The following is a 13,465-nucleotide window of genomic DNA, read 5'->3' as shown; positions in this document are numbered from 1 at the left end:
AATATACACTTATATATTATGATTAATATCTTACTATGTATCCTAGGCTGGCCTCAGCTCACAGAGATTTGCCTGACTCTGTCTCCTCAGTGCTGGGATTAAAGCTGTGGGCCACCATGCCCGGCTTCCTTTATGTTTTTTAATAGTGTGTTTTGAAGTTATTTATTTGACAGAATCTAACCTATTATATTTACCTAAAAGACATTTATTCCAAGTCAGAGATTGATTTCTGCTATTTTGGAAGGCCTTTCTATGTGGGAACTGGGCTCTTAGACATGCCTGGGAGGTGAACTTGCCCCTCAGAAGTGCTATAGCACGGGGCAGGATTGTCAGGCTGATTCTGGTCATTTGAAGAGATAATGAAAGGAACTTACTAAGTGCACTGAAAATGGAAATCACGGGCTGAAGATGCGCCTTTGTGGTCCAGAGCACAGGTTGCTCTTCCAGAGGACCAGGGTTCAATTCCCAGCATCAGCACCCACATGGCTGCTTACACTTTCTGTAACTCCAGTCTCAAGGGATCTGATGTCCTCTTCTGGCTTCTGGGCACCGACATAGTACACAAACCCACATGTGAGCTAAACACCCACACACATAAAATACAAATAAATATTAAAAAATAAATCAACAGATTAATATTTTTTAAAAACCCACAGAAATATTTAATGTTTTTTTTTTTTTTTTAATTCCTCTTCATTTTAGATCAACAGGAGGTCCTTCAGGTCGGAGTGGGCATCGGATGGTGGCCTGGAAGCGACAGTTAATTCTTTTTGGTGGCTTTCATGAAAGCACAAGGTTGGTACAACAGATTGGGTTTCTTCTGGAGCACATGGTAGAGGTTGCATGGGCCAGACATTCTGGTTATGCACAGAAACACTGTCCGATCACTAACTTCCTGGGCACACAGCTTAGCAGCCACATAAAGCAGTGAGGAAATCATGGGCTTGTCCTTACATGACATCAGATCCTACTGTGTGCACATTGCTGGTCACCGTTTCATAGTGGGCTTTGTTTGGCTGGTTGGTTTTTTGGCTGTCATTTTAAAATTAGAACTTTTTTCAAAACTTAGTTATTTTATTTAAGACTCTCTAAGGGGCCAGAGACTCACTAGGTAAGAGCACTTGCTGCTCCTCCAGGAGACCTGAGCTCAGCTCCCAGCACTCATGTCTGGTGGCTCACAGCTGCCTGGAACTTCACCTTGAGGGTGTCTTAATGCCCTCGAGAGCTCCTGTGTGCCCACACAGACATACACACATGAGTGAAAAAAAGTCTTTTTTAAATACAAACCTATTTAGGAAGCAGACAAAATGGCAGCCCTACAGTGAATGCAGTCACCATCTGTATTAAATTAGCTTGACTTTTAAATGCCAGCACTCTGTGTTTTCCTTGAGACAGTTGTTCTCCTTCTTCACTTCAGAGCAGACTTTTTTCTTTTCTTTTTCTTTTTTCTTTTTGGTTTTTTGAGACAAGATTTCTCTGTATGGCCCTGGCTCTCCTAGACTTACGTTGTAGACCAGGCTGGCCTCGAACTCACAGCAGTTTGTCTGCCTCTGCCTCCCAAGTGCTGGGATTAAAGGTGTGCACCACCATGCCTGGCACAGACTTTTTTCTTTTACTGAAAGTTGTAGTTTGAAACATGTGAAGACTGGATTCTTCTAGAATCCTGGAGTCTCCCATCCTCCATGTGCTCTTCCAGAGAGCTTGTGAGTTTGAGGGGCAGCCAGCAGTTTCCATGGCTTCTTAGCAGCCAGCCCTTTGCCAGCTCTTCCACTACAGCCTTTAGGGCTCACAGTGGCTTTAAAGCCCCTGACTTGGACTGTTCAGCTGCACGGTGTGGAGTAATGGCTGTCCCACCCTGCAGTCGCTCTGTTTTGTGAAGTTTAGCTCTTCTCACAGCTGGAGGGCAGTGTCTGTTCTATGGCAGCCACCCAGAATGGCGAGCCTCCCTATTTTGTTTTCAAGAGCCCTCTCTGCTGAGTGAGCATCATTAGGTGGAACTTCCCTGTCCGGCTCGGGTGGTGGGTTTGAAGGCTCTGTCTCTGTCCTGTGGCTCAAGGGGTGCTCTGTCCTGCCCATCCCTGCCTTAGTTCTTACCATGCTGTCAGTCTTCAGTCCTGTGGTCAGTTAGACTTGCTGTCAGTCCTTAGCTGGAACATACCTCTTGAGCAGGGCAGTTGTCACTGGGGTAGGAAATGGACAGCTTTCACGTACACTGCCCTGTGACTGGCCGAGTTGCTTTTGATTTTTTTGTAAATTCAGGATCTGCTGCCCTTTGCTTGGATTTAGACTTGGAGAAGTGACTGAATGAAACATAAATTTGCCTTCCTGCCTTTTCCTGTCATCTCTTTAGTGACCTGTGCCCTTTTCTCTTACCAGGGACTACATTTACTACAGTGATGTGTATACTTTCAGCCTGGATACCTTCCTGTGGAGCAAGCTGTCTCCATCAGGCCCTGGGCCCACGCCCAGGTCAGGCTGTCTGATGGCTGTCACCCCCCAGGGCAGCATAGCCATCTATGGGGGTTACTCCAAGCAGGTAAGGGCTGCAGTGCTGGGCAGTAAGAGGAGCTCCTGCCTAGTGCACTGGTATGGTTCTGCGCCTCTGTAAAATACGGAGTCTTGTTTGTTTTTGTTTTTTGAGACGAGGTTTCTCTGTGTACTTTTGGCTGTCCTGGAACTCATTCTGTAGACCAGGCTGGCCTCAAACTCAGAGAGATCAGTCTGCCTCTGCCTCCTGAGTGCTGGGATTAAAGATGTGTGCTGTTACTGCCTGGCTAGAGATGGGTGCGTGCGTGCATGCGTGCGTCAGAGGTTAAATCAGGTCTCCTTCTCAGTTGCTCTCCACCACATTGTTTTGAGACAGTCTTTCATGGGATATAGAGCTTGCCAGTTGGTTGTGCCTCTTCTGTTTCTCAGTACTGGGACTATAGACACCATTTGCCAAGCCCTGACTGCTTTTATGTGTGTGCTGAGGTTGCCGGCTTAGGTCATGTCACGCCAGCCTCCAAAGAGTACTGCTGTGTGAGCAGTCTGTATTTATTCTGTAGCTGTCATAAACGACTGCAGGGTTCCGAAGCCAGATCTCAGGAGTCTCCAGGTGCTGGCTTATGGAGTGTGTGTGTCTGCAGGTGCTGGCTTATGGAGTGTGTGTGTCTAGGTGCTGGCTTATGAGTGTGTGTGTCAGGTGCGGCTATGGAGTGTGTGTGTCTAGGTGCTGGCTTATGGAGTGTGTGTGTCTAGGTGCTGGCTTATGGAGTGTGTGTTGTCTAGGTGCTGGCTTATGGAGTGTGTGGTCTAGGTGCTGGCTTATGGAGTTGTGTGTCTAGGTGCTGGCTTATGGAGTGTGTGTGTCTGGGTGCTGGCTTATGGAGTGTGTGTGTCTAGGTGCTGGCTATGGAGTGTGTGTCTAGGTGCTGGCTTATGGAGTGTGTGTGTCTAGGTGCTGGCTTATGGAGTGTGTGTGTCTAGGTGCTGGTATGGAGTGTGTGTGTCTAGGTGCTGGCTTATGGAGTGTGTGTGTCTAGGTGCTTGGCTTATGGAGTGTGTGTTCCAGGTGCTGGCTTATGGAGTGTGTGTGTCTCCAGGTGCTGGCTTATGGAGTGTGTGTGTCTCCAGGTGCTGGCTTATGGAGTGTGTGTGTCTGCAGGTGCTGGCTTATGGAGTGTGTGTGTCTAGGTGCTGGCTTATGGAGTGTGTGTGTCTAGGTGCTGGCTTATGGAGTGTGTTGTCTAGGTGCTGGCTTATGGAGTGTGTGTGTCAGGTGCTGGCTTATGGAGTGTGTGTGTCCAGGTGCTGGCTTATGGAGTGTGTGTCTTTGTCTCAGGTGCTGGCTTATGGAGTGTGTGTGTCTAGGTGCTGGCTTATGGAGTGTGTGTGTCTAGGTGCGGCTTATGGAGTGTGTGTGTCTAGGTGTGGCTTATGGAGTGTGTGTGTCTAGGTGCTGGCTTATGGAGTGTGTGTGTCTCCAGGTGCTGGCTTATGGAGTGTGGTGTCTAGTGCTGGCTTATGGAGTGTGTGTGTCTGGGGGCTGGCTTATGGAGTGTGTGTGTCTGCAGGTGCTGGCTTATGGAGTGTGTGTGTCTAGGTGCTGGCTTATGGAGTGTGTGTGTCTGCAGGTGCTGGCTTATGGAGTGTGTGTGTCTAGGTGCTGGCTTATGGAGTGTGTGTGTCTAGGTGCTGGCTTATGGAGTGTGTGTGTCTCCAGGTGCTGGCTTATGGAGTGTGTGTGTCTAGGTGCTGGCTTATGGAGTGTGTGTGTCTGCAGGTGCTGGCTTATGGAGTGTGTGTGTCTGCAGGTGCTGGCTTATGGAGTGTGTGTGTCTAGGTGCTGGCTTATGGAGTGTGTGTGTCTGCAGGTGCTGGCTTATGGAGTGTGTGTGTCTGCAGGTGCTGGCTTATGGAGTGTGTGTGTCTGCAGGTGCTGGCTTATGGAGTGTGTGTGTCTGCAGGTTGCGCTTATGGAGTGTGTGTGTAGGTGCGGGCTTATGGGTGTGTGTTTCCAGGTGCTGGCTTATGGAGTGTGTGTGTCTGCAGGTGCTGGCTTATGGGTGTGTGTGTCTAGGTGCTGGCTATGGAGTGTGTGTGTCTAGGTGCTGGCTTATGGAGTGTGTGTGTCTAGGTGCTGGCTTATGGAGTGTGTGTCTGCAGGTGCTGGCTTATGGAGTGTGTGTTCTAGGTGCTGGCTTATGGAGTGTGTGTGTCGGTGCTGGCTATGGAGTGTGTGTGTCTAGGTGCTGGCTTATGGAGTGTGTGTGTCTGCAGTGCTGGCTTATGGAGTGTGTGTGTCAGGTGCTGCTTATGGAGTGTGTGTCTCTGCAGGTGCTGGCTTATGGAGTGTGTGTGTCTAGGTGCTGGCTTATGGAGTGTGTGTTAGGTGCTGGCTTATGGAGTGTGTGTGTCTGCAGGTGCTGCTTATGGAGTGTGTTGTGTCTGCAGGTGCTGGCTTATGGAGAGTGTTGTCTAGGTGCTGGCTTATGGAGTGTTGTGTCTGCAGGTGCTGGCTTATGGAGTGTGTGGTGTCTAGGTGCTGGCTTATGGAGTGTGTGTCAGGTGCTGGCTTATGGAGTGTGTGTGTCTAGGTGCTGGCTTATGGAGTGTGTGTTTGCGGTGCTGGCTTATGGAGTGTGTGTGTTAGGTGCGGGCTTATGGAGTGTGTGTCTAGGTGCTGGCTAATGGAGTGTGGTGTCTAGGTGCTGGCTTATGGAGTGTGTGTGTCTAGGTGCTGGCTTATGGAGTGTGTGTGTCAGGTGCTGGCTTATGGAGTGTGTGTGTGTCCAGGTGCTGGCTTATGGAGTGTGTGTGTCTGCCAGGTGCTGGCTTTATGGAGTGTGTGTGTCTCCAGGTGCTGGCTTATGGAGTGTGTGTGTTCCAGGTGCTGGCTTATGGAGTGTGTGTCTAGGTGCTGGCTTATGGGTGTGTGTGTGTCTAGGTGCTGCTTATGGAGTGTGTGTGTCTAGGTGCTGGCTTATGGAGTGTGTGTGTCTGCAGGTGCTGGCTTAGGAGTGTGTGTGTCTAGGTGCTGGCATGGAGTGTGTGTGTCTGCAGGTGCTGGCTTATGGAGTGTGTGTGTCTGCAGGTGCTGGCTAATGGAGAGTGTGTGTCTAGGTGCTGGCTTATGGAGTGTGTGTGTCTGCAGGTGCTGGCTTATGGAGTGTGTGTGTCTGCAGGTGCTGGCTTATGGAGTGTGTGTGTCCAGGTGCTGGCTTATGGAGTGTGTGTGTCCAGGTGCTGGCTTATGGAGTGTGTGTGTCTAGGTGCTGGCTTATGGAGTGTGTGTGTCTGCAGGTGCTGGCTTATGGAGTGTGTGTGTCTAGGTGCTGGCTAATGGAGTGTGTGTGTCTAGGTGCTGGCTTATGGAGTGTGTGTGTCTAGGTGCTGGCTTATGGAGTGTGTGTGTCTGCAGGTGCTGGCTTATGGAGTGTGTGTCTGCAGGTGCTGGCTTATGGAGTGTGTGTGTCTCCAGGTGCTGGCTTATGGAGTGTGTGTGTCTAGGTGCTGGCTTATGGAGTGTGTGTGTCTAGGTGCTGGCTTATGGAGTGTGTGTGTCTAGGTGCTGGCTTATGGAGTGTGTGTCTCCAGGTGCTGGCTTATGGAGTGGTGTGTGTCTAGGTGCTGGCTTATGGAGTGTGTGTCTGCAGGTGCTGCTTTGGAGTGTGTGTGTCTAGGTGCTGGCTTATGGAGTGTGGTGTCGGCAGGTGCTGGCTTATGGAGTGTGTGTGTCTAGGTGCTGGCTTATGGAGTGTGTGTGTCTGCAGGTGCTGGCTTATGGAGTGTGTGTGTCTGCAGGTGCTGGCTTATGGAGTGTGTGTGTCTAGGTGCTGGCTTATGGAGTGTGTGTCTGCAGGTGCTGGCTTATGGAGTGTGGTGTCTAGGTGCTGGCTTATGGAGTGTGTGTCTGCAGGTGCTGGCTTATGGAGTGTGTGTGTCTAGGTGCTGGCTTATGGAGTGTGTGTGTCCAGGTGCTGGCTTATGGAGTGTGTGTGTCTAGGTGCTGGCTTATGGAGTGTGTGTGTCTAGGTGCTGGCTTATGGAGTGTGTGTGTCTGCAGGTGCTGGCTTATGGAGTGTGTGTGTCTAGGTGCTGGCTAATGGAGTGTGTGTGTCCTCCAGGTGCTGGCTTATGGAGTGTGTGTGTCTGCAGGTGCTGGCTTATGGAGTGTTGTGTCTGCAGGTGCTGGCTTATGGAGTGTGGTGTCTGCAGGTGCTGGCTTGGAGTGTGTGTGGTCTCCAGGTGCTGGCTTATGGAGTGTGTGTGTCTCCAGGTGCTGGCTTATGGAGTGTGTGTGTCTGCAGGTGCTGGCTTATGGAGTGTGTGTGTCTGCAGGTGCTGGCTTATGGAGTGTGTGTGTCTGCAGGTGCTGGCTTATGGGTGTGTGTCTGCAGGTGCTGGCTTATGGAGTGTGTGTGTCTCCAGGTGCTGGCTTATGGAGTGTGTGTCTCCAGGTGCTGGCTTATGGAGTGTGTGTGTCTGCAGGTGCTGGCTTATGGAGTGTGTGTGTCTGCAGGTGCTGGCTTATGGAGTGTGTGTGTCCAGGTGCTGGCTTATGGAGTGTGTGTGTCTAGGTGCTGGCTTATGGTGTGTGTGTCTGCAGGTGCTGGCTTATGGAGTGTGTGTGTCTGCAGGTGCTGGCTTATGGAGTGTGTGTGTCTCCAGGTGCTGGCTTATGGAGTGTGTGTGTCTGCAGGTGCTGGCTTATGGAGTGTGTGTGTCGCAGGTGCTGGCTTGGAGTGTGTGGTCTCCGGTGCTGGCTTATGGAGTGTGTGTGTCCTAGGTGCTGGCTTATGAGTGGTGTGTGTCTGCAGGTGCTGGCTTATGGAGTGTGTGTGTCTGCAGGTGCTGGCTTATGGAGTGTGTGTGTCTAGGTGCTGGCTTATGGAGTGTGTGTGTCTAGGTGCTGGCTTATGGAGTGTGTGTGTCTAGGTGCTGGCTTATGGAGTGTGTGTGTGTGCAGGTGCTGGCTTATGGAGTGTGTGTGTCTGCAGGTGCTGGCTAATGGAGAGTGTGTGTCTAGGTGCTGGCTTATGGAGTGTTGTGTCTGCAGGTGCTGGCTTATGGAGGTGTGTGTCTGCAGGTGCTGGCTTATGGAGTGTGGTGTGTCTAGGTGCTGGCTTATGGAGTGGTGTGTCTAGGTGCTGGCTAATGGAGTGTGTGTGTCTAGGTGCTGGCTTATGGAGTGGTGTGTCTAGGTGCTGGCTTATGGAGTGTGTGTGTCTAGGTGCTGGCTTATGGAGTGTGTGTGTCCAGGTGCTGGCTTATGGAGTGTGTGTGTCTGCAGGTGCTTGCTTATGGAGTGTGTGTGTCTGCAGGTGCTGGCTTATGGAGTGTGTGTGTCTAGGTGCTGGCTTATGGAGTGTGTGTCTAGGTGCTGGCTAATGGAGTGTGTGTGTCTAGGTGCTGGCTTATGGAGGTGTTGTGTCTAGGTGCTGGCTTATGGAGTGTGTGTGTCTGCAGGTGCTGGCTTATGGAGTGTGTGTGTCTGCAGGTGCTGGCTAATGGAGTGTGTGTGTCTAGGTGCTGGCTTATGGAGTGTGTGTGTCTGCAGGTGCTGGCTTATGGAGTGTGTGTGTCTGCAGGTGCTGGCTTATGGAGTGTGTGTGTCCAGGTGCTGGCTTATGGAGGTGTGTGTCCAGGTGCTGGCTTATGGAGTGTGTGTGTGTCTAGGTGCTGGCTTATGGAGTGGGTGTGTGTCTGCAGGTGCTGGCTTATGGAGTGTGTGTGTCTAGGTGCTGGCTAATGGAGTGTGTGTGTCTAGGTGCTGGCTTATGGAGTGTGTGTGTCTAGGTGCTGGCTTATGGAGTGTGTGTGTCTGCAGGTGCTGGCTTATGGAGTGTGTGTGTCTGCAGGTGCTGGCTTGGAGTGTGTTGTCCTCCAGGTGCTGGCTTATGGAGTGTGTGTGTCTAGGTGCTGGCTTATGGAGTGTGTGTGTCTAGGTGCTGGCTTATGGAGTGTGTGTGTCTAGGTGCTGGCTTATGGAGTGTGTGTCTCCAGGTGCTGGCTTATGGAGTGTGTGTGTCTAGGTGCTGGCTTATGGAGTGTGTGTCTGCAGGTGCTGGCTTATGGAGTGTGTGTGTCTAGGTGCTGGCTTATGGAGTGTGTGTGTCTGCAGGTGCTGGCTTATGGAGTGTGTGTGTCTAGGTGCTGGCTTATGGAGTGTGTGGTCTGCAGGTGCTGGCTTATGGAGTGTGTGTTGCAGGTGCTGGCTTATGGAGTGTGTGTGTCTAGGTGCTGGCTTATGGAGTGTGTGTGTCTAGGTGCTGGCTTATGGAGTGTGTGTCTCCAGGTGCTGGCTTATGGAGTGTGGTGTCTAGGTGCTGGCTTATGGAGTGTGTGTCTGCAGGTGCTGGCTTATGGAGTGTGTGTGTCTAGGTGCTGGCTTATGGAGTGTGTGTGTCTGAGGTGCTGGCTTTGGAGTGTGTGTGTCTGCAGGTGCTGGCTTATGGAGTGTGTGTCTAGGTGCTGGCTTATGGAGTGTGTGTTGTCCAGGTGCTGGCTTATGGAGTGTGGTGTGTCTAGGTGCTGGCTTATGGAGTGTGTGTGTCTAGGTGCTGGCTTATGGAGTGTGTGTGTCTGCAGGTGCTGGCTTATGGAGTGTGTGTGTCTAGGTGCTGGCTAATGGAGTGTGTGTGTCTCCAGGTGCTGGCTTATGGAGTGTGTGTGTCTGCAGGTGCTGGCTTATGGAGTGTGTGTGTCTGCAGGTGCTGGCTTATGGAGTGTGTGTGTCTGCAGGTGCTGGCTTATGGAGTGTGTGTGTCTCCAGGTGCTGGCTTATGGAGTGTGTGTGTCTCCAGGTGCTGGCTTATGGAGTGTGTGTGTCTGCAGGTGCTGGCTTATGGAGTGTGTGTGTCTGCAGGTGCTGGCTTATGGAGTGTGTGTCTGCAGGTGCTGGCTTATGGAGTGTGTGTGTCTGGCAGTGCTGGCTTATGGAGTGTGTGTGTCCTCCAGGTGCTGGCTTATGGGAGTGTGTGTCTCCAGGTGCTGGCTTATGGAGTGTGTGTGTCTGCAGGTGCTGGCTTATGGAGTGTGTGTGTCTGCAGGTGCTGGCTTATGGAGTGTGTGTGTCCAGGTGCTGGCTTATGGAGTGTGTGTGTCTAGGTGCTGGCTTATGGAGTGTGTGTGTCTGCAGGTGCTGGCTTATGGAGGTGTGGTGTCCAGGTGCTGGCTTGGAGTGTGTGTGTCTCCAGGTGCTGGCTTATGAGTGTGTGTGTCTGCAGGGCTGGCTTATGGAGTGTGTGTGTCTGCAGGTGCTGGCTTATGGAGTGTGTGTGTCTCCAGGTGCTGGCTTATGGAGTGGTGTGTCTAGGTGCTGCTGTATGGATGTGGTGTGTCTGCAGGTGCTGGCTTATGGAGTGTGTGTGTCTGCAGGTGCTGGCTTATGGGATGTGTGTGTCTCCAGGTGCTGGCTTATGGAGTGTGTGTCTGCAGGTGCTGGCTTATGGGTTGTGTGTCTCCAGGTGCTGGCTTATGGAGGTGTGTGTGTCTAGGTGCGGCTTATGGAGTGTGTGTCTAGGTGCTGGCTTATTGGAGTGTTGTGTCTAGGTGCTGGCTTATGGAGTGTGTGGTCTGCAGTGCGGGCTTATGGAGTGTGTGTGTCTAGGTGCTGGTTATGGAGTGTGTGTGTCTAGTGCTGGCTAATGGAGTGTGTGTGTCTCCAGGTGCTGGCTTATGGAGTGGTGTGTGTCCCAGGTGCTGGCTTATGGAGTGTGTGTGTCTGCAGGTGCTGGCTATGGAGTGTGTGTGTCTAGGTGCTGGCTTATGGAGTGTGTGTGTCTCCAGGTGCTGGCTTATGGAGTGTGTGGTCGCAGGTGCGGGATTATGGAGTGTGTGTCTGCAGGTGCTGGCTTATGGAGTGTGTGTTCCAGGTGCTGGCTTATGGAGTGTGTGTGTCTAGGTGCTGGCTTATGGAGTGTGTGTGTCTGCAGGTGCTGGCTTATGGAGTGTGTGTGTCTAGGTGCTGGCTTATGGAGTGTGTGTCTGCAGGTGCTGGCTTATGGAGTGTGTGTGTCCAGGTGCTGGCTTATGGAGTGTGTGTGTCTAGGTGCTTGGCTTATGGAGTGTGTGGGTCTAGGTGCTGGCCTTATGGAGTTGTGTGTCTAGGTGCTGGCTAATGGAGTGTGTGTGTCCAGGTGCTGCTTATGGAGTGTGTGTGTCTAGGTGCTGGCTAATGGAGTGTGTGTGTCTCCAGGTGCTGGCTTATGGAGTGTGTGTGTCTGCAGGTGGCTTATGGAGTGTGGTGTGTCTAGGTGCTGGCTTATGGAGTGTGTGTGTCCAGGTGCTGGCTTATGGAGTGTGTGTGTCTCCAGGTGCTGGCTTATGGAGTGTGTGTCTGCAGGTGCTGGCTTATGGAGTGTGTGTGTCTGCAGGTGCTGGCTTATGGAGTGTGTGTCTAGGTGCTGGCTTATGGAGTGTGTGTGTCTGCAGGTGCTGGCTTATGGAGTGTGGTGTGTCTGCAGGTGCTGGCTTATGGAGTGTGTGTCCAGGTGCGGGCTTATGGAGTGTGTGTGTCTAGGTGCTGGCTTATGGAGTGGTGTGTCTAGGTGCTGGCTTATGGAGTGTGGTGTCCAGGTGCTGGCTATGGAGTGTGTGTGTCTAGGTGCTGGCTTATGGATTGTGTGTGTCTAGGTGCTGGCTAATGGAGTTGTGTGTGTCTAGGTGCTGGCTTATGGAGTGTGTGTGTCTGCAGGTGCTGCTTATGGAGTGTGTGTGTCTAGGTGCTGGCTTATGGAGTGTGTGTGTCTGCAGGTGCTGGCTTATGGAGTGTGTGTGTCTGCAGGTGCTGGCTTATGGGAGTGTGTGTCTGCAGGTGCTGGCTTATGGAGTGTGTGTCTCCAGGTGCTGCTTATGGAGTGTGTGTGGTCTGCAGGTGCTGGATTATGGAGTGTGTGTTGTCTGCAGGTGCTGGCTTATGGAGTGTGTGTTGTCTAGGTGCTGGCTTATGGAGTGTGTGTCTCCAGGTGTGGCTTGGGAGTGTGTGTCCCAGGTGCTGGCTTATGGAGTGTGGTGTGTCTGCAGGTGCTGGCTAATGGAGTGTTTGTGTCTAGGTGCTGGCTTGGAGTGTGTGTGTCTAGGTGCTGGCTTATGGAGTGTGTGTGTCTCCAGGTGCTGGCTTATGGAGTGTGTGGTGTCTCCAGGTGCTGGCTTATGGAGTGTGTTGTCCTCCAGGTGCTGGCTTATGGAGGTGTGTGTCTCCAGGTGCTGGCTTATGGAGTGTGTGTGTTCTAGGTGCTGGCTTATGGAGTGTGTGTGTCTGCAGGTGCTGGCTTATGGAGTGTGTGTCTGCAGGTGCTGGCTAATGGAGTGTGTGTGTCTAGGTGCTGGCTTATGGAGTGTTGTGTCCAGGTGCGGCTTATGGAGTGTGTGTGTCTAGGTGCTGGCTTATGGAGTGTGTGTGTCTGCAGGTGCTGGCTTATGGAGTGTGGTGGTCTCCAGGTGCTGGCTTATGGAGTGTGTGTGTCCAGGTGCTGGCTTATGGAGTGTGTGTGTCCAGGTGCTGGCTTATGGAGTGTGTGTGTCTAGGTGCTGGCTTATGGAGTGTGTGTCTCCAGGTGCTGGCTTATGGAGTGTGTGTGTCTCCAGGTGCTGGCTTATGGAGTGTGTGTGTCTCCAGGTGCTGGCTTATGGAGTGTGTGTGTCTAGGTGCGGCTTATGGAGTGTGTGTGTCTGCAGGTGCTGGCTATGGAGTGTGTGTGTCTAGGTGCTGGCTTATGGAGTGTGTGTGTCTGCAGGTGCTGGCTTATGGATGTGGTGTCTGCAGGTGCTGGCTTATGGAGTGTGTGTGTCTAGGTGCTGGCTTATGGAGTGTGTGTGTCTCCAGGTGCTGGCTTATGGAGTGTGTGTCTCCAGGTGCTGGCTTATGGAGTGTGTGTGTCTGCAGGTGCTGGCTTATGGAGTGTGTGTGTCTCCAGGTGCTGGCTTATGGAGTGTGTGTGTCTCCAGGTGCTGGCTTATGGAGTGTGTGTGTCTGGGTGCTGGCTTATGGAGTGTGTGTGTCTGCAGTGCTGGCTTATGGAGTGTGTGTGTCCAGGTGCTGGCTTATGGAGTTGTGTCTAGGTGCTGGCTTATGGAGTGTGTGTGTCTAGGTGCTGGCTAATGGAGTGTGTGTGTCTCCAGGTGCTGGCTTATGGAGTGTGTGTGTCTCCAGGTGCTGGCTTATGGAGTGTGTGTGTCTCCAGGTGCTGGCTTATGGAGTGTGTGTGTCTAGGTGCTGGCTTATGGAGTGTGTGTGTCTGCAGGTGCTGGCTAATGGAGTGTGTGTGTCTAGGTGCTGGCTTATGGAGTGTGTGTGTCTGCAGGTGCTGGCTTATGGAGTGTGTGTGTCTGCAGGTGCTGGCTTATGGAGTGTGTGTGTCTAGGTGCTGGCTTATGGAGTGTGTGTGTCTAGGTGCTGGCTTATGGAGTGTGTGTGTCCTCAGGTGCTGGCTTATGGAGTGTGGTGTCTCAGGTGCTGGGCTTAGGAGTGTGTGTGTCTCCAGGTGCTGGCTTATGGAGTGTGTGTGTCTAGGGCTGGCTTATGGAGGTGTGGTGTGTCTGCAGGTGCTGGCTTATGGAGTGTGTGTGTCTAGGTGCTGGCTTATGGAGTGTGTGTGTCTGCAGGTGCTGGCTTATGGAGTGTGTGTGTCTGCAGGTGCTGGCTTATGGAGTGTGTGTGTCTGCAGGTGCTGGCTTATGGAGTGTGTGTCTCCAGGTGCTGGCTTATGGAGTGTGTGTGTCTAGGTGCTGGCTTATGGAGTGTGTGTGTCTGCAGGTGCTGGCTTATGGAGTGTGTGTGTCTAGGTGCTGGCTTATGGAGTGTGTGTGTCTGCAGGTGCTGGCTATGGAGTGTGTGTGTCTAGGTGCTGGCTTATGGAGTGTGTGTGTCTCAGGTGCTGGCTTATGGAGTGTGTGTGTCTCAGGTGCTGGCTTATGGAGTGTGTGGTGTCTGCAGGTGCTGGCTTATGGAGTGTGTTGTCTGCAGGTGCTGGCTTATGGA

At 52.2% G+C, this 13,465-nt stretch overlaps 1 protein-coding gene across 1 annotated transcript in view; it reads left to right on the top strand.

Moving 5' to 3' along the window:
- The window catches only part of Klhdc4 (kelch domain containing 4), a 40,169-nt gene that overhangs the window by 18,523 nt on the left and 8,181 nt on the right, over nt 1-13,465 (top strand). The window contains exons 6-7 of the mRNA XM_051168667.1: nt 703-795; nt 2,377-2,536. Coding sequence (XP_051024624.1) covers nt 703-795; nt 2,377-2,536 — 253 coding nt within the window. The remainder of the gene's footprint in view (nt 1-702; nt 796-2,376; nt 2,537-13,465) is intronic.

Source organism: Acomys russatus, chromosome 26 (assembly GCF_903995435.1).
Source record: "Acomys russatus chromosome 26, mAcoRus1.1, whole genome shotgun sequence".
Classification (NCBI taxonomy): Eukaryota; Metazoa; Chordata; class Mammalia; order Rodentia; family Muridae; genus Acomys; species Acomys russatus.
This window is presented reverse-complemented; position numbering and strand designations above follow the sequence as displayed.